This window comes from Gobius niger (genome assembly GCF_951799975.1).
Source record: "Gobius niger genome assembly, chromosome: 24".
Lineage (NCBI taxonomy): Eukaryota > Metazoa > Chordata > Actinopteri > Gobiiformes > Gobiidae > Gobius > Gobius niger.
Window position 1 is genome coordinate 5,829,530 of NC_136875.1, and position 19,149 is coordinate 5,848,678.

Here is a 19,149-nt window from a genome sequence, read left to right on the forward strand (position 1 = left end):
GACTGGTTGGAGTTTAAAGTCTTTTATCTCCTGGTTGTCCCTCAGAGACTGGTTGGAGTTTAAAGTCTTTTATCTCCTGGTTGTCCCTCAGAGACTAGTTGGAGTTAAACGTCTTTTATCTCCTGGTTGTCCCTCAGAGACTGGTCGGAGTTTAAAGTATTTATCTCCTGCTTGTCCCTCAGAGACTGGTTGGAGTTTAAAGTATTTTATCTCTTGGTTGTCCCTCAGAGACTGGTTGGAGTTTAAAGTCTTTTATCTCCTGGTTGTCCCTCAGAGACTGGTTGGAGTTTAAAGTCTTTTTTCTCCTGGTTGTCCCTCAGAGACTGGTTGGAGTTAAACGTCTTTTATCTCCTGGTTGTCCCTCAGAGACTGGTTGGAGTTAAACGTCTTTTATCTCCTGGTTGTCCCTCAGAGACTGGTTGGAGTTAAATGTCTTTTATATCCTGGTTGTCCCTCAGAGACTGGTTGGAATTTAAAGTCTTTTATCTCCTGGTTGTCCCTCAGAGACTGGTTGGAATTTAAAGTCTTTTATCTCTTGGTTGTCCCTCAGGCACTGGTTGGAGTTAAATGTCTTTTATCTCCTGGTTGTCCCTCAGAGACTGGTTGGAATTTAAAGTCTTTTATCTCCTGGTTGTCCCTCAGAGACTGGTTGGAGTTAAATGTCTTTTATCTCCTGGTTGTCCTTCAGAGACTGGTTGGAGTTTAATGTCTTTTATCTCCTGGTTGTCCTTCAGAGACTGGTTGGAGTTAAATGTCTTTTATATCCTGGTTGTCCCTCAGAGACTGGTTGGAATTTAAAGTCTTTTTTTCTCCTGGTTGTCCCTCAGTGACTGGTTGGAGTTAAATGTCTTTTATCTCCTGGTTGTCCTTCAGAGACTGGTTGGAGTTTAAAGTCTTTTATCTCCTGGTTGTCCCTCAGAGACTGGTTGGAGTTAAACGTCTTTTATCTCCTGGTTGTCCCTCAGAGACTGGTCGGAGTTTAAAGTATTTATCTCCTGGTTGTCCCTCAGAGACTGGTTGGAGTTTAAAGTCTTTTATCTCCTGGTTGTCCCTCAGAGACTGGTTGGAGTTTAAAGTCTTTTATCTCCTGGTTGTCCCTCAGAGACTGGTTGGAGTTTAAAGTATTTTATCTCTTGGTTGTCCCTCAGAGACTGGTTGGAGTTTAAAGTCTGTTATCTCCTGGTTGTCCCTCAGAGACTGGTTGGAGTTTAAAGTCTTTTATCTCCTGGTTGTCCCTCAGAGACTAGTTGGAGTTAAACGTCTTTTATCTCCTGGTTGTCCCTCAGAGACTGGTCGGAGTTTAAAGTATTTATCTCCTGCTTGTCCCTCAGAGACTGGTTGGAGATGTCCTCGTTGCTGTATAACCAGGTGGAGGAGAAGCTCCATGCCCTGGTGATGAAGTCCAACCAGAGTCTCCAGCGCCTGGACTCTCTTCTCACACTGAGACAGGCCGAGAACTGTGTCCACCAGGTAAGACTTTAAATATAATTATACCACGTAGTTACTGCCAACATCAAAAGCCTTGTTACCAAGTGTTGCATTCTGTTCTCGTGCTCTTGGGCAAGACACTTTGTCCACCTCGATCCTCAATGTTTTCTCATCTATTCCTCTCAGACGGGTTTGTGGCTGAGCTCGGAGGCGGAGCAGGCTCTGAAGGACTCGTTGCCCACAGAGGAGACACTGCCTGGAGCCGAGAGGGCACTACTGCACTTTACTGACTTTCTCAACCAGGCCAAGGTACAGAGATGTACACAGGAGAGTATCTAATGAGTATATGTACATCTGCAACAACTTTTAGCATTTCATACAGGGGTGGGGCCATAATGCAAACAATTTACTCAACACAAACACAAGGCATTTTTTCAGACTTGCATGATTCTTCCATAGTTCTGCTTGCACTTTACAGTCTAAATAATGGCATCAGTGAAGTCACACAAATACAGGTGCTCGCCATATAATTACAATATCATGAAAAAGTGCATTTACTTCTGTTATTCAACTCAAACTGTGAAGCTAATATGTGATAGACTCATTACATGAAAAGTGAGATATGTAGCCTGTATTTGTTATCCTTTTGATTATTATGGCCTAGCTTGTTAAAAAACCCAAATAAAGAATGGACTGTAAGCCATAATCATCAAAAATATAACAAAGGCTTGACATAGGTCACTTTGCATGTAATGAGTCTGTATCATATATTAGTTTCACATTTTAAGTTGAATTACAGAAATAAAGGCGCTTTTTCATGATATAATTATATGACGAGCACCTGTATGTTTTACATTTCTACATTCGCTTAATAAGTTACAGTGATGGGCTACATGATTGCAAAATGAGGAGAGAGAAAAAATGTTCTTTTCATGTGACAAAAAAGATTTAGGATCTAAAATATACACTATAGGCAAACATTTAGATCGATGTAGTAAGCCCAAAGTAAAAATGGGAAACTCAAAATCCAATATAAAAGTTTAATAATTGATCTCCACAATTTTGCTCAAAATAATTAAAGGAATAGGCCACCGTTTTTACATACTGAGATATGTTCTTACCTCACTTTAGCCGGGTTAATATATCCCCGTCTGGTCTTTGTCCGTGCGCTCTGTCACGCAAACGGAGCACATACGCAGCCTCTCCCACATGTCATATAGCTCCAAAAAAGCTCACGATAGAAGCTACCAAGCTCTTCCACGTGTTCCCTATTTAAATAAAGTTACGTGAAGTGTTTTAATGCGAAGTATATTTACACAGAAATGTAGCATGTCGATTTTATAAGCAAATAAAAAGGGGGACTATATTGTGAGGCGTAATGATACGAGGAGCACAGCGTCCGCGCAGTAACTCCTAAAGACTTCCCCCGCTCACTTCCGTCAATAACCTTTAGGAGTTACTGCGCAGACGTTTTACTCCTCGTATCATTACAAAGACCAGACGGGGATATATTAACTCGGCTAAAGTGAGGTAAGAGCATATCTCAGTATGTAAAAACGGTGGCCTATTCCTTTAAGACAAATGTCTAATAGTGTCCCATGCAAACTCAGAAAGATCCATCTCTTTCAAAGCCAATAAGTTTTTTTTTTTTTTATCAATCCAATCCCAAATGTATAACTTAAAAGCAAAAGACTAATGTTTGGAGTTTAGTGATTTGCCGGTTTTGAACATATTGCTGTTTCTCAGTCTTGCTTGTGGGTTTGATTGATTCTTTTTTACGTCTTCATACTTGGGTAAGCGGCCATATTTGGTTTGGTCTGGATGGATCATACGTTTCTCTGAACTTGTGGAGATAATGCTGGTCTCAAGCTTTTAGCCTCTTTGAATGAAATTGGGAAAGAGTCGGCTTTCAGCTCAGCGACATTAGGGGCGGATGTTTGTGAAGGCTCTCATTCATCCAGGGAGTGTCCATCGTAGAAAAGGTTAAATCATCAACTGGACTGGGTTTAGGGGAAAACGTTGTGGGCAAAATGTTTACTTTTGTTGCTAGTTTTTTCTTAGTATACACACTATACATATTCACTTTTAGGGAAAGGAAGTGTCTATGTTATACAATAATCTATGCTATTACTTCAAAGCTTTACCCTTTTTTTTCTAGGCGTTTATTGAAACTAATACTTCATGGATATTTTCCTATAACAGCCCTTTATAATTAACCGTATTCCCCAGTCTTACTCTTAACAATGAATATATATTTCTTTCTATAAATGTATGAGGATTTGTTGAAACCTATTTCCTATAGTCTGATTCAGGGCTGGACTGGCAGAAAAAATTGGCCCGGGACTTTTGGGTCAAGACCGGCCCAGCTGCTGTTGTTTCTGCCGAATTCAAGCTAATACCTCAGAGCACTCATCACTTTTTAGTCTTGTCGTTTACAACTTGATGGAACTTTTGCAAAATTACTTAATCTTAAAATGCGCGTTGTGTTAATGAAGTTACAATAAACGATTCCCTCTTAAATGAGCAATGTGAGGGGCATGAGTGTTATGTCCCAGAGGCCCACTGCTCAATAGATTATCTGGGAACCACAACTCAAGAAAGCTCCACCAGAAGGGTATAAAAGGCGTCACATCCCTCTAGTGGAGGAGTTGTGTAATTGCATCTATGTAATGATAGAGATTCCAATAGCTTTTGGCGCTATTGTGGGCCGGTGTAAGGTCTTACGGGGCTTATCTCTCGATCTGACCGGCCCAAAAGTACGTCGGCCCACCGGGTAAACTCCCGGATCTCCCGATGGCCAGTCCAGCCCTGGTCTGATTCTTTGAGCTTCGAATGAGCCAACATTTAAATTATGGCCAAATGCAAGTGTGAAATGCCTCATTTCTACATCCAATTATGAAATGATGAAAAACGAACAAACCTTCCTCTCAGAGTGTCTCCTTAGCTTTATCTCATGCACTAAGGATCCTTGCAGTCAGTCCAGTCTGTCTGTGCAAACACAGTTGGACAGGCAGTGATAGGGAGTGACTGTTATATATCGCACATTCCTCTGATTGCAGGAGAAGCACGAGTCCTCCTCCACACTGGTGAAGAACGCTGTGGAAATACTCCAAAGCACCTCAACGGCGGGGGCTACTACAGACGTACAGCAATCCATGGTCAGTGCTTTCCAGGCCAACATGGCCGACTTCATGGGGAGAGCAGAGAGACGGCACAAGGAGCTGGAGACACTGGTCCAGGTTTACTCCCTTTGTGAACAGGTGAGGAGTACTGTGCTCAAGTACCAATACTTCCAAATGTTTTGTCCAGTAAAAGATTAGTTGTTTAGCAGTTTATATCTCACTCTCTCAAATGTTAATTCTCCTGAAGATGTGAAATGTGCACTGTGGAAGTAAATCTGATTTTAAAAACAAATAGCTATTTTTCCTACCACCAGTTTGGAGTCATCACTTTTACCACTAACATAATGCACTAACTGCTCCTTTTCATCTTAAACCAAGCTGACATTACTTCTTGTGTTAAGCCCCTGCAACGTCTATGTTCTTAACTGAACTCGAACTTTACAATACTCCACTTACTTAGGATTAATAATGATTAATAATAGCAGACTGGCTTTTGCAGTTCGGGGTTTAGACCTGCAAGTGAGTAAAGTCAGTACTTTATTTGTCAACATACAATTGAACGACAAAATGGCGTAGATCAGTTGTTGGTTTAGTCCTAACGCACCACTGTGGGCCCACCTGAGCCGCAGGTGTTTTTGGAGGTCGGGGGAAACCGGTGTTCTGCCTTCAGTGATCCTCTGGAACGGTGCACCGCCTCCTGGCTTTGTCCCTGTTTCAGAGCATGGTGTCTTGCACTGGTCAGCTCCTTCACCTTCCACCTCCTCCTGCACAGCTCCCTCCGCTCCCTCCACTTCCTCCGTGCCGCCTCTTCCCACTCCTTCTCACCGTTGTCTTTGACAAAGATGAGCCAGGACTCATGAATATAAAAATAGTCTTTCATGTCACGGTAGCGCAGCGGTTAGCGCCTCCGCTTCACAGCTAGAAGGTCCTGGGTTCGATTCCAACCAGGACGGGGCCTTTCTGTGTGGAGTTTGCATGTTCTCCCTGTGTCTGTGTAGGTTTTTCTGGGTACTCCAGTTTCCCCTACCACTAAAAACATGTGCAATAGGTGAATCCTCCAGCCAGGTGCTTCTGACCATCAGCCTGGCTCCACATCATGGTCTCCGGGCACTGGCGTCGACCACTGCTCCTTACGGGTCGCCCCAGCGGCATCGAAGGATGGGTTAAATCAGGGGTCCACAGACTTTTCTCTCTGGGGGCCACATTATTGTTCCTGACTGTGATGGGGGCCGGACCAGGTTGGCTATAATATAGAATTGTATGACCCAGAACAAAATGCCTCTTTGTGAAGTAGAGACGACTCGCCTGCACAGTCGTCCCCACGACTTTATCCACAAGATCAACACTTGATTCAGGCTCATATTTGTTTCACTGTAGTGGTTTGCAAAAATAATAAAGTCTTCACACTTTGTTTTAGTTTCCATTTATTTTTATTTTCAAATAAAACATCATTATGTAATGTGACCAAAGTAATAACTTCTTACACTTGTGCTTTACAAGCCTGTTCACAAGTTTCTCAAAGTACTGTCGTCATTATTCATTCTCTCCACACTCTGTGGTTAAGCTTCATTTACCACGTGGCTATAATGTGTTTATATTCTGATCTCTTATGTAAGTGCCCTCTGCTGGACACCTGTGGAATTATGTTTTATTTATTCAAATTGCCCCCTAGTGGCTGGAATGAGTAAACTGGTTATTTAGTTAAAATATCCTAACTCCGGACAGGAATGGGCTAGAAACTTTTTTTTTTTACATACTCAGGGATTTGTGCTCTACAAGTCGGGGGCCGGATTAAATCATCTCGCGGGCCGGATTTGGTTTGAGGACCCCTGGGTTAAATGCAGAGGACACATTTCCCCACGGGGACAATAGAGTACACAAACAAAACCATCATCTGGGAAAAGCATAACAGACAAATTTAATCCTTATTCTCCAGTGAACGAACATTAGCCAGAATAGCAGGGGTAGAAGGCTTGTGTGGCTTAGCTGTGAGTCTTGCCTGAATACCTCCTCGTTTTGCCCCTTGTTTGTCACCTGCTGCGCCTCTCATTGGTTTATCTGGTTGGGGCTGTGCATGTTAATGAACACACCAATGAGTTAACCACTAATTTCCATTCCCGTTGTCCCACACTCACACTCTCAAACACACTCTCACACATCCCGGCCTACTGCACATGCACAAGGCCCCGTCCAGGTGGGAATCGAACCTGGGACCTTCTAGCTGTGAAGCACGAGCACAAACCGCTGCGCTTCCGTGCCCGCTCTTGCTTGCAATTGTGGAAAAACAAGTCCCTGAGATCTAGTTTCAAATCGTCTTCTGGCCAAAGCCAAACTAATCCTCTCCGATAATGTGACGGGGGTTCATGTCGGGATCATTCATTTCTCGGCCGACAGCTTGTCCGAAATGCAGCTGTTTGACTTTAGCTGACATCAAAAGTGTCTGTTAAAATCCTTGCACGTACTTGTAATACTTTAAGATAGGGCTGTGCAATTAATCGAAATTCGATTACGATTTTGATTACAACAGTAAACGATTACAAAATTAGCATAATCGCAAAAAATCGATTATAATTTTTTTTGTCCATTTTTGTTTTCAATTTGTTCAATTTTTTTTTTCCAATGTTTTTTTTTCAAATTTTTGATTTTTTGATTTTTGTCACTTTTTTGCTGGATTTTTGTCTTTTTTTCTGCTGGATTTTTGTCATTTTTTTAATGAATTTTTGTCACTTTTTTGCTGTTTTTTTGTCTTTTTTTCTGCTGGATTTTTGTAATTTTTTTTAAGGAATTTTTGTCTTTTTTTGATGGATTTTTGTCACTTTTTTGATGGATTTTTGTCACTTTTTTGATGGATTTTTGTCTTTTTTTGATGGATTTTTGTCACTTTTTTGATGGATTTTTGTCACTTTTTTGATGGATTTTTGTCATTTTTTGGATGGATTTTTGTCACTTTTTTGATGGATTTTTGTCACTTTTTTGATGGATTTTTGTCTTTTTTTTAATGGATTTTTGTCATTTTTTGGATGGATTTTTGTCACTTTTTTGATGGATTTTTGTCACTTTTTTGATGGATTTTGTCTTTTTTTTAATGGATTTTTGTCACTTTTCTGCTGGATTTTTATCTTTTTTTGCTGGATTTTTATCTTTTTTTGCTGGATTTTTGTCTTTTTTTTAATGGATTTTTGTCTTTTTTTAATGGATTTTTGTCACTTTTTGGATGGATTTTTGTCACTTTTTTGATGGATTTTTGTCTTTTTTTGATGGATTTTTGTCACTTTTTTGATGGATTTTTGTCACTTTTTTGATGGATTTTTGTCTTTTTTTGATGGATTTTTGTCACTTTTTTGATGGATTTTTGTCACTTTTTTGATGGATTTTTGTCATTTTTTGGATGGATTTTTGTCACTTTTTTGATGGATTTTTGTCACTTTTTTGATGGATTTTTGTCTTTTTTTTAATGGATTTTTGTCACTTTTTTGATGGATTTTTGTCTTTTATTTAATGGATTTTTGTCATTTTTTGGATGGATTTTTGTCACTTTTTTGATGGATTTTTGTCACTTTTTTGATGGATTTTTGTCTTTTTTTTAATGGATTTTTGTCACTTTTTTGATGGATTTTTGTCTTTTTTTTAATGGATTTTTGTCATTTTTTGGATGGATTTTTGTCACTTTTTTGATGGATTTTTGTCACTTTTTTGATGGATTTTGTCTTTTTTTTAATGGATTTTTGTCACTTTTCTGCTGGATTTTTATCTTTTTTTGCTGGATTTTTATCTTTTTTTGCTGGATTTTTGTCTTTTTTTTAATGGATTTTTGTCATTTTTTTGCTGGATTTTTATCTTTTTTTGCTGGATTTTTATCTTTTTTTGCTGGATTTTTGTCTTTTTTTAATGGATTTTTGTCATTTTTTTGCTGGATTTTTATCTTTTTTTGCTGGATTTGTGTCATTTTTTTTGCTGGATTTTTGTCTTTTTTTAATGGATTTTTGTAATTTTTTTTATGGATTTTTGTCACTTTTTTGATGGATTTTTGTATTTTTTCTGCTGGATTTTTGTCATTTTTTTGCTGGATTTTTTTCACTTTTGCTGGATTTTTTTCACTTTTTTGATGGATTTTTTAAAGGCAACAAATAATCGTTTGAATAATCGTGATTTCAATTATGACAAAAATAATCATGATTATTATTTTTTCAATAATCGAGCAGCCCTACTGTAAGATTTGTATATTTGTTTCTCCACAGCATCTGGTTCAGTTGTGTCCATCCTAATTTGATCCTGGTTTGCGTATCTGATGCCAAGTCTGTTTTGTGTATATCCCCAGGTTTGCAGTTTTGCCGAAGAGTGCGACGTCCTCCTGGCCTCCCCCCCGGCCGAGCCCTGCCCTCAGCTGCACGCGTACGAGGACAGACTAGGTGGCGAATTCTCCACCTCTCGCTTCCAATCCCTGAAACCCCTCCTCGCTCCCCTGGCTCCCGGAGCGTCCCGGGCGTGGAACGCTGCCTGGGAACGCCGCCAGAAAGCCCAGCAAGCTTTGGATGAAATTCAAAAGAAGAGAAAGAAGCGAGCCAACAAGACAGCTGCGGCTCATCAGGGGAGCGAGCCGAGCGTTCAGGACGGGGCGGGTGCTTTCCCTAAGGAGTCTGACGGCAATTCGGACGGACGAAGTCAAAACGGCGAGGGCGCTAACGTCAAAGATGGGGTCGGCGGTGAGAAGCTCGCGGGACGTGACGTGGCGCAGAGGCCCAGAGAGCACGGCAGCGAGGCGGATTTGTCCGGCTGCCGAAAGGAGTTCCCGTGTCACAAACAGCTGGGACGCTCGCTCAGTGAGGGTTCAAAGTTCACGGGGAGGCTCACGCTGCTGTCGGACTTTTCTGCGCTGAACGCGTGTCACAGACTGAAGGAGGGCGGCGTGGGGAGGAAGCTGTCTCTTCCCTGTAACGGCGTGCAGCGTGTGAGGAGGAGCAGCGGCGAGGCAGAGGGAGGGGGGCCCCAGCAACCCCCCAGGACCACGCCCACTGAAGCCCACAGCAATGGGACCCATGTGCAGTAAGTGATCTGTCTCGGTGCATTGATCATTGTGAACTAATGGGAGCAAATAAACCAAAATCAACTGTTTTTAAAGGAACAGGCCACCGTTTTTACATACTGAGATATGTTCTTACCTTAGCTTTGACGAGTTCTTTAGGACCTGTCTGATCTTCACCCGTGCCTTCAGTCACGTAAACACAGCGCAGACGGCGTTAGCATTTAGCCTCTCCCTCTCTCCTCTATAGCTCCAAAACAGGTCAAGATAGAAGCTACCAAGCTCTTCCACGTTTTCCCTATTTAAATATGGTTACGTGAAGTGTTCCACTACAAAGTATAATTACGCAAAATTAAACAATGTGGATTTTCTAAGCGGATAAAAGGGGGAACTATATTGTAAGGCGTAATAATACCAGGAGTAATTTGGCATCCGCACAGTAAAGTGAAGATTACTGCGCGGATTTCGAACTACTCCTGGTATTATTACACCTTACAATATAGTTCCCCCTTTTATATAGGTATTCTATCATATCGGCTATCGGCTGATATCGTGCCAAATAATAATAATGCATTGGTTTATATAGCGCTTTTCTGGACACTCAAAGACGCTTTACATTGCATTATTCTTTCCCTGCATACTTGGTGGTAGTTGCCCCGGCTGCCCTGGGGTAGACTGACGGAATTAAACACAGCTCTCTCCGGAACAGCTATTTGCAAAGCAAAGCGTTTGGTCAGAGCCTGAAAATTAGCCCCCCCTGCTGTCACAATTATAGGATTACAGACAAGACATTTTTTAAATCGTCCAAAAATATCGGCGTCAGCAAATGTAAATCCCCAATTCAACAATATCAGTCGACCTCTACCCGGAACTACCGCCAACGCTAAAATCAAGCAGCCGCATCAGGCTCGCTTACACAACAGTGTCTCAGGCGGCTCTGCTCCCTAAAAGTTGTGCCACAAACTCGTCCCACCAAGAATGGTGATGAAAGTGTTTGAAAGAGTTTTGATCAACACCTCTTGGCAATTTGAAGGAGGACAGTTTGGCGCCTATGAGATAAAACTGCACAAAAAAAATGTGTTTAAAGAGACTATACGGAGTTTTAATTTTTTTTAAATTAAGTATTTTCCTCCCCCTACATGTTCCAGCCATGTCCTAATGTGTAGAATGAGCTCAGACCTTCTCACCACAACTGCCTCTAAAATCCTGCACTGTCGCTCAAAAGGAAGTTAATTCGGGTCCGAAGTGCCGTCATGCACGAGCTTAATATAGAAGGTGCAGTTACACGTATGACCTGAGGTGGCAGTAGTGAGTATAAAATGGCGAACTTGCATCTAGCCCCTTTAACAAATTAAACAGTATTGAGCTAATACGATTGGAACACGTAGGCTAAATAATATGTTTTGGCAGTTTCTGTTTTTGTTCTTTCATGTTAAGTGCAAACCTACTTAGCATAATCCTTCATAAGCCTCTGCTGTAGTTAGGCTGGGTCTAGATGTGGGTGATGCTCACTCCTGAGAGGGTCCCCTGTCAATGAATATCACAGCAATAATCTTTACAATTCATTTCTTCATCTGTGAAAACCAGTAGTGATTTTGCTTTTGTGTTTCTATTGAGCATTGACACACTGCCCCCATTGGCGAGCGGCAGTACAGCACCTGTGAATGTGATCCAAACCAATGACAGGTCCAGGGGCGGACTGGCCATATGTTCGTACTGGAAGAGCACAGAAGGGCCACTGGCTCGAGGGCCACCGGTCCCGCCTCAACCGAGCTTTACCCAAATCTAAAAGCTAAAAGAAAAGCATCAAAATAGCGAGAAAAAGAGAAAAACACCGACAAAAAAACAAAAAAATGATACAAAAAATAATTAAAAATTCAACATAAATGTGACAAAAATTCAACAAAAATATGACAAAAATGTAACAAAAATGTGACAAAAATTCAACAAAAATGTGACAAAAAATGTGACAAAAACTCAACCATTTTTTTTTACAAAAATTCAACAAAAAGTGACAAAAAGCTCAACCAAAAAGTGACAAAAATTCAACAAAAATGTGACAAAAATGAAAAAAAAAAGAAAAAGAAAAAAAAACATACAAAAGGTGACACAACACAGCAACAGCGCGAGGAAAAAGGTCAGTTTTGTGGGTCTTAGCTTTCAAAAGAGGACAGAATGCATTTGGTTTAGGCGGGGGGTAAGAGGTTAAAATATGTATTTGTGGAAGTGTCGCATTTACGCTAATTTGGGCCAGGCTGGTCAGAGTCCAGGGCTGTTTTTCAGTCCCAGTCCGCCCCTGGACAGGTCTGAGCCGAGTCTAGTGGACTAACACGTGTGAACATGCCATAAGTCGTATGTTTGAATGGGAACATTGTGCTCTCATCCGCCCACGCAGATCCACAGGGGAGCACTTTGTTGACCTTCGTATCTGGCCTGTGGGGACGCGTGATAATACCACTCACTGTAATTATTCATTCAGTCACATCACCTCAGGAGAAGTAACCACCACATCAGGTTTTCTGAAGACATTTTACAGTCTTTAACAGTTAATAACTAACAGAGCAAAAAGGAAGTGAGAGATTTGTCTCAACAAGATCATTGTCCTTCCGTTTAAGCTAAAGACTGTGTGATGCAATGACTGAAGCCGCCCACTCAGGTCAGCATGGGAGCGATCTGATGACCCTGTCAGAAAGTCCCTTTTCTACAGGGCGGACAGTACGTGCCTTGCCCTGCAGCTGCTTTGACACGAGTTTGTAGAAAACCGTTTTCGGAGGTTTGAGTCAGCGTCTTAGATTACACAAATCATTTACGAGTCTAACTTATTTGCCGGAGTATAGGGTTGAGTCTAGGTTACCGTTTTTTTCATGGACATTATCAACTTTATACAGCTCTTTGAATCTGTTTCTCGGAGTTTATACCTCACTGTGATTGGTTAAATCCACCTGTCACTCATTCAGGGCATTAAAGAGGCTGGCCAATAGGTTTGTTAAGTGATGATGTCATCGCTCGACTTCAAGATCCAACGGAACTTTAACCCTATTTACTATGATGGGATTTAGCTGATTTGAACCTGCACGGCTCTTTTTAAACATCTGATCACAAAGAAATATTACATTTCGTAACGCTTTTCTGGTATTCATTATCAGCTTGTTTTTCCATACACTATGAAAATGGTGAGATATGTTGTTCTATAGAGCCTATAGTTTCAAGTTGAGGTGGAGCAGCTGAAAACTCCGTGGCAGTAACCATGGTAACTGTCAAAATGCAGATTTCTAGCCTAATTTCTCTTTAATCGCCAATTCACATGAAGCAAAAACAGTTCAAAGTCGTCTCTTTCAGCTCATATGAACTGTGGTTTAATTATTTCCTCGTAAAGGCGTCCAAAAGTGGAGACGACATTCAAAAACATGTGCGTGATGTTGAAAGGAAGAACTTTCAGCCATAAGAAAAATATGTCAGGTTTGTCGATCTGATCACTGTCAAATATTGATGGAGAAACATTTTCTTTTTGGAAATTTCTTTCAAAAACTGTTTCTCTCCCATAGAGCTGCACTGGCACCTGTTCTGGCTGTAATAGAATTCTAGAACAGTCATTTTTGTTGTTGCAAATCAGCTGTTTGAACTCCACACACCACTGTAGAGGTGTTGCTATTTGACTTGTCCATTCATTTGAGGTTCCATTTTAATTTATTGCTGGGTTTCAGGTGACATCATAGCAGGTGGAGGCATACATTTTCTTCTTAGATATGACTTGTGAAAGTGTAATGCGGTTAATAGAAAAAACTGGCTCCTCCCCCCCCACGTGGGAGTGTGACATCATCACATTCTAGAACCTGAAAACAACCAATAGATACAGACGGCATCTCTGGTATCGCCCATATATGGTCATGTTTGAAAACAGTTAAGGGGAAAAACAATTTGGAGAAAAATCTAAACTTTCTCTAATTATTCAAAAACTACTTTAACAAACGCTGAATTATGAATATACTTTTCTACTAAAGAAAGAAACAAAGACATGGGGAGGAGCAAAGTGGTTCAACAGCCCATAAATACATAGAAAACGGAGAATGCTAACTTGATGCTACATGCTAGCATTGGGCTAATGCTAGCGATTAGCTAGCGCTAGCAACAACTGCCGTTTTTTCACTTCTACTGAACAATCTGCTGTGAGAAAATATCCATATGGGCCCGATTTACACTTGACTTTATTTGTGTGATAAATAAGTTCATATTCCACCAGAAAATGGCAAAAAAGAGTGGAAAATGTTTCTCTAAAGATTCTATTTTCCCCCTCGGCGAAGCCACGCCCCCTTCTATGACGAGATGCCGTCTGTATCTATAGGTTGCGTTCTAGAATTTAATGATGTCATAATCTCAGATGAGAGAAGCGACCAATATACAGACGGCATCTCCGGAATCGCCCATATGGTCGTTTTTTAAAACAGTTAAGGGGGAAAACAATTTGGAGAAAAATCTCTTATTATTCAAAAACTACTTTAACAAATGCTGAATTATGAATATAGTTTTCTACTAAACAAAGATACAAAGACATGGAGAGGAGCAAAGTGGTTCAACAGCCCATAAATCTATTATAGAAAACGCAATCTCAATGGCCGCCGCCTGGGCGCCGCCATGTTTATTTCCCATACCGACTTTGAAGCTAAGCAGGGAAGTGCCTGGTTAGAACTGGGATGGGAGACCGTTCCTCGGAAGCTAAGCAGGGAAGGGCCTGGTTAGGACTGGGATGGGAGACCGTTTGGGAACACCAGGAAGCCTGGCGAGAGTAGTGAGTGTGTGCGGGTTTACACATTTGTAGTGGCCATAGTTTTTGGAATGGGTTGGGAACCACTGGTCTACAGCTGAACTGTAGACCAGTTGGACGGGTTGGACATTTCTTTGTAATCAATCATAATCTCAGAATATCAAATGTGGAGACTAGCGAGGCCCGGCCGAAGGCCGGGGCTCAGCTAGTACATAAATAACGGAGAATGCTAACATGATGCTTCATTGATCTTTATTTGGAAGTGATTGGATTTACAAACCTGTAATATAATTTTTATGGCTGAAACTCCTTTCATCTGACCAACATCATGCAAATATTCAATACTCAATCATATTTGAATAGTGTCTCCACTTTTGGACGCCTTTATGAGATAATAAGACAATGGTTTAAATGTGTTGAGCCAGAAGACGCTGTTTTGTTTCATGCGGATTGTCCCAGTATTGAGATATTAGCCAAAAGCCAAGACAAAAAAACCTGTGTTTTGACAGTTACCATAGCTACCACCATTGAATTCTTCCCTTCCCACCACCTCAATTAGAAGGCAGCCCCCCATAGGAGAAGTGAATGTACACCTGCACTGTCTGACCCATCCCGTCCCCCTCTCCTCTCCCAGGCGTCTGCGCTGCATCGCGGAGGAGCTCCTGTCCACCGAGCGAGAGTACGTGCGCTCGCTGGGCTTCGTCTGCGAGCAGTACCTGCCCGAGCTGGACCGTCCCGACGTCCCGCAGGAGCTCCGGGGCCAGAAGGGGGCGGTCTTCTCAAACCTGGAGAAGATCCGCGACTTCCACGCGCACCAGTTCCTCCCGGAGCTGGAGACGTGCGAGGAGGAGCCGAGCAGACTGGGCCGCTGCTTCCTCAGACATGTACGCACGACCACAACACTGCTATTCCTGATCTCTCAGATACACAACTACTACTACAACTACTACTCACAACTGAAGCTACTGCTACATTTTACACATCCATCAAAATCATCTTTATTTATATATAATCAAAAAAAAGTCCTTCTGTAATCAACATAGCACCCACAAAACATCTAGGTAGGAGGTATTGTGAATCACTGGTGCTGTATCGGCCATTTTACGCTTTATTCAAGAAGGCGAGACACTGCAGGTGAATAGGGAAAAAATGTATATTTACAGATATCAATGTGAAACTGTTGCTGTCGATCACTGGCATAAATGTGAGAAAAAAATACATGGCAAGTTTTCTGTCATTTTATCTTTTCATATGAGAACAAGGTGTTTTATGCCTAAAAATGCCCCAAATTTCCCATCTTTTCGGCGACGAAATCTTAATAATGGATAGAGCTACATTCAAATTTATGGTTTCATTTTATTGTTAAATGAGTTGCCAAGACTTTTTCTGAGGGGATTTTGGATTTCTTGTTTAGTTTTAAAATAAGCTGTTTTTTAGTGGAAAAATTTGTAAAAATGTAATTTTCGCCTTATTTTTTGACATTCAAAACTCAATAAATGGGGCTTAGGGATTAAATAATAAAAAAATCCCTCTGAAAAAATCTTCCAAATATTGTTCAGTCCAAGGCTGGAAAATTTGAAGTCTTTAGGTCCGACTGACGTGGACATAGTGTCGCCACGATGACAGAAAAATGTGTTTTGAGATAAAGGCCCTTGAAATTGTGTTCTCCCATATAAGTCTATGGGGGAACATTGAATCAGTGCAATATTTAAACATGTTATTGTGAAGATTAGGCATATTTTCTGTTTCCAGGTGAAAGCTTGTACGTTCAGAGACCAATTTGGCCCAAAACCTGAAAACTGAAAAAATTGAGTTTTTCCTGTAGTGTCTCCCAGATGTTTTTTGCCTGACTCCGTAGTTTTCTTTTGAATTTCAACATTAAACAGTGATTCATCTCAGACAAAGACCAGACGAGCATGTAGTCTGATAAATCTCAGCCATGGTATTTCTGAAGGATTACACAGAACCATGTTTTTCCTCTGAACTCTTCTCCCTCATACGCTGCCATATCACTGGAGATAGAAGAATCCTATCACATCAAGCAGAAACACACTGTGCTCTTAACCGTCTGGGTCTTCACGCTTCCAAGTCAAGGCTTAAACAAGTCTCGGGGAATAAGAAGTGGATGAAAATATAGTCGTGTTGCTGATGGTTTGAGTGTGAATGTTTTGCAGAGGGACAGCTTCGCCCTGTACGCGCTCTACAGCAAGAACAAACCGGTGTCCGACAGGCTCCTTGTCGACCACAGGACCTTCTTCAAGGTGAGAGGCAGATGCATCAATCACTGAACTGGGACTCACTCATGGCCCTTAAAGGAACAGGCCACCGTTTTTTCCATACTGAGATATGTTCTTACCTGAGCTTAGACGAGTTGTACCTGTCTGGTCTTTGTGCCCGTGGAAGAGCGTGGTAGCTTCCAACTTCACCCCCGTTTGGAGCCATAGGAATGTGCTGGGAGAGGCGAAATGCTAACAACATCTTCTCGTCTAAGCTCATGTAAGAACATATCTCAGTATGTAAAAACGATGGCCTGTTCCTTTAAGTACAGTATCACAAGTAAAAAATGAGGTCATATTTTAGCTAAATCGGAAATATAATTTGGCAAATTGTGTTGTGTTGGAAAACTCTTCAACCCCATGAACTGCTACCTTAACGTGGTGGGGTTGTTTGAGTGCCCGAATGATCCGAGGAGCTATGTTGTCTGGGGCTTTATGCCCCTGGTAGGGTCTCCCATGGCAAACAGGTCCGAGGTGACGGGTCAGACGAAGAGCAGTTCAGAAGACCCCAATGGACGTACGACATTCAAGGACCGTGACGTCGCCCGGCATGGCGCAGCCGGGGCCCCACCCTGGAGCCAGACCTGGGGTTGGGGCCCCAACGCGAGCGTCTGGTGGCCGGGTCTCTGCCCACGGGGCCCGGCCGGGCCCAGCCCGAAGGGACGACGTGGGCCCGCCCTCCTGTGGACCCACCACCCGCAGAGGGATCCGTAGGGGTCGGGTGCGGAGAGGACTGGGTGGCAGTCAGAGGCAGGTGCCTCGACGACCTGGTCCGCATGCACAGCTTCTGGCGTTCGGGACATGGAACGTCACCTCGCTGGGGGGGAAGGAGCCTGAGCTTGTGCGGGAGGTTGAGAGATACCGACTAGATATAGTCGGGCTCACCTCCACGCACAGCTTGGGTTCCGGATCCCAACTCCTGGAGAGAGGCTGGACTCTCCATTTTTCTGGAGTTGCCCGCGGGGAGAGGCGGCGGGCTGGGGTGGGTTTGCTCATATCCCCCCAGCTCAGCCGCCACGTGTTGGAGTTCACCCCGGTGGACGAGAGGGTCGCGTCCCTACGCCTTCGGGTCGGGGACAGGTCTCTCACCGTTGTTTCGGCCTACGGGCCCAACGTCGGTGCAGAGTACCCGGCCTTCTTGGAGTCCCTGGGAGGGGTACTAGATAGTGCTCCGACTGGGGACTCCATTGTTCTGCTGGGGGACTTCAACGCCCACGTGGGTAACGACAGTGAGACCTGGGAGGGGGTGATTGGGAAGAACGGCCTCCCCGATCTGAACCCGAGTGGTGTTCTGTTATTGGACTTCTGTGCTAGTCACAGTTTGTCCATAACGAACACCATGTTCGAGCACAAGGGTGTCCATAAGTGCACGTGGCACCAGGACACCCTAGGCAGGAGGTCGATGATCGACTTTGTAGTTGTGTCGTCTGACCTCCGGCCGCGTGTCTCGGACACTCGGGTGAAGAGAGGGGCTGAGCTGTCAACTGATCACCACCTGGTGGTGAGCTGGATCCGCTGGCAGGGGAGGAAGCCGGTCAGACCTGGCAGGCCCAAGCGTGTTGTGAGGGTCTGCTGGGAACGTCTGGCGGATCCCTCTGTCAGTGGGGTCTTCAACTCCCACCTCCGGAAGAGCTTCTCCCAGATTCCGGGGGAGGCGGGGGACATGGAGTCAGAGTGGACTCTGTTCTCCTCCTCCATTGTCGATGCGGCTGCTCGTAGTTGTGGCCGTAAGGTCTCTGGTGCCTGTCGCGGCGGCAATCCCCGAACCCGGTGGTGGCGCCCGGAAGTAAGGGAAGCCGTCAAGCTGAAGAAGGAGTCCTACCTGGCCTTGTTGGCTTGTGGGACTCCTGAGGCAGCTGAGAGGTACCGGCAGGCCAAGCGTGCTGCAGCTCGTGCGGTCGCGGAGGCTAAAACTCGGGTCTGGGAGGAGTTCGGGGAGGCCATGGAGGAAGACTATCGGTCGGCCTCGAAGAGATTCTGGCAAACCATCCGGCGCCTCAGGAGGGGGAAGCAGTGCTTCACCAACACTGTTTACAGTGCGGGTGGGGAGCTGCTGACCTCGACTGGGGATGTCGTCGGGCGGTGGAAGGAGTACTTCGAGGACCTCCTCAACCCCGTCGTCACGTCTTCCAATGAGGAAGCAGAGGCTGGGGACTCGGAGGTGGGCTCGCCCATCACCGGGGCTGAAGTCACCAAGGTGGTGAGAAAGCTCCTTGGTGGCAAGGCTCCGGGGGTGGATGAGATTCGCCCTGAGTACCTTAAGTCTCTGGATGTTGTAGGACTGTCTTGGCTGACACGTCTCTGCAACATCGCGTGGCGGTCGGGGACAGTGCCCCTGGATTGGCAGACTGGGGTGGTGGTCCCTCTCTTTAAAAAGGGGGATCGGAGGGTGTGTTCCAATTACAGAGGAATCACCCTCCTTAGCCTCCCCGGTAAGGTCTATTCCGGGGTGCTGGAGAGGAGGATCCGGCCGATAGTTGAACCTCGGAGGAGGTCCTCCAGGAGGAACAATGCGGTTTTCGTCCTGGTCGTGGCACACTG

General features: G+C 43.6%; 1 protein-coding gene across 1 annotated transcript in view; it reads left to right on the forward strand.

Annotated features, from left to right (window-relative positions):
- Positions 1-19,149, forward strand: part of quob (quattro b) — an 84,293-nt gene that overhangs the window by 53,045 nt on the left and 12,099 nt on the right. Inside the window, exons 12-17 of the mRNA XM_079582131.1 lie at positions 1,332-1,470; positions 1,615-1,737; positions 4,488-4,688; positions 8,869-9,593; positions 14,967-15,216; positions 16,507-16,593. Coding sequence (XP_079438257.1) covers positions 1,332-1,470; positions 1,615-1,737; positions 4,488-4,688; positions 8,869-9,593; positions 14,967-15,216; positions 16,507-16,593 — 1,525 coding nt within the window. The remainder of the gene's footprint in view (positions 1-1,331; positions 1,471-1,614; positions 1,738-4,487; positions 4,689-8,868; positions 9,594-14,966; positions 15,217-16,506; positions 16,594-19,149) is intronic.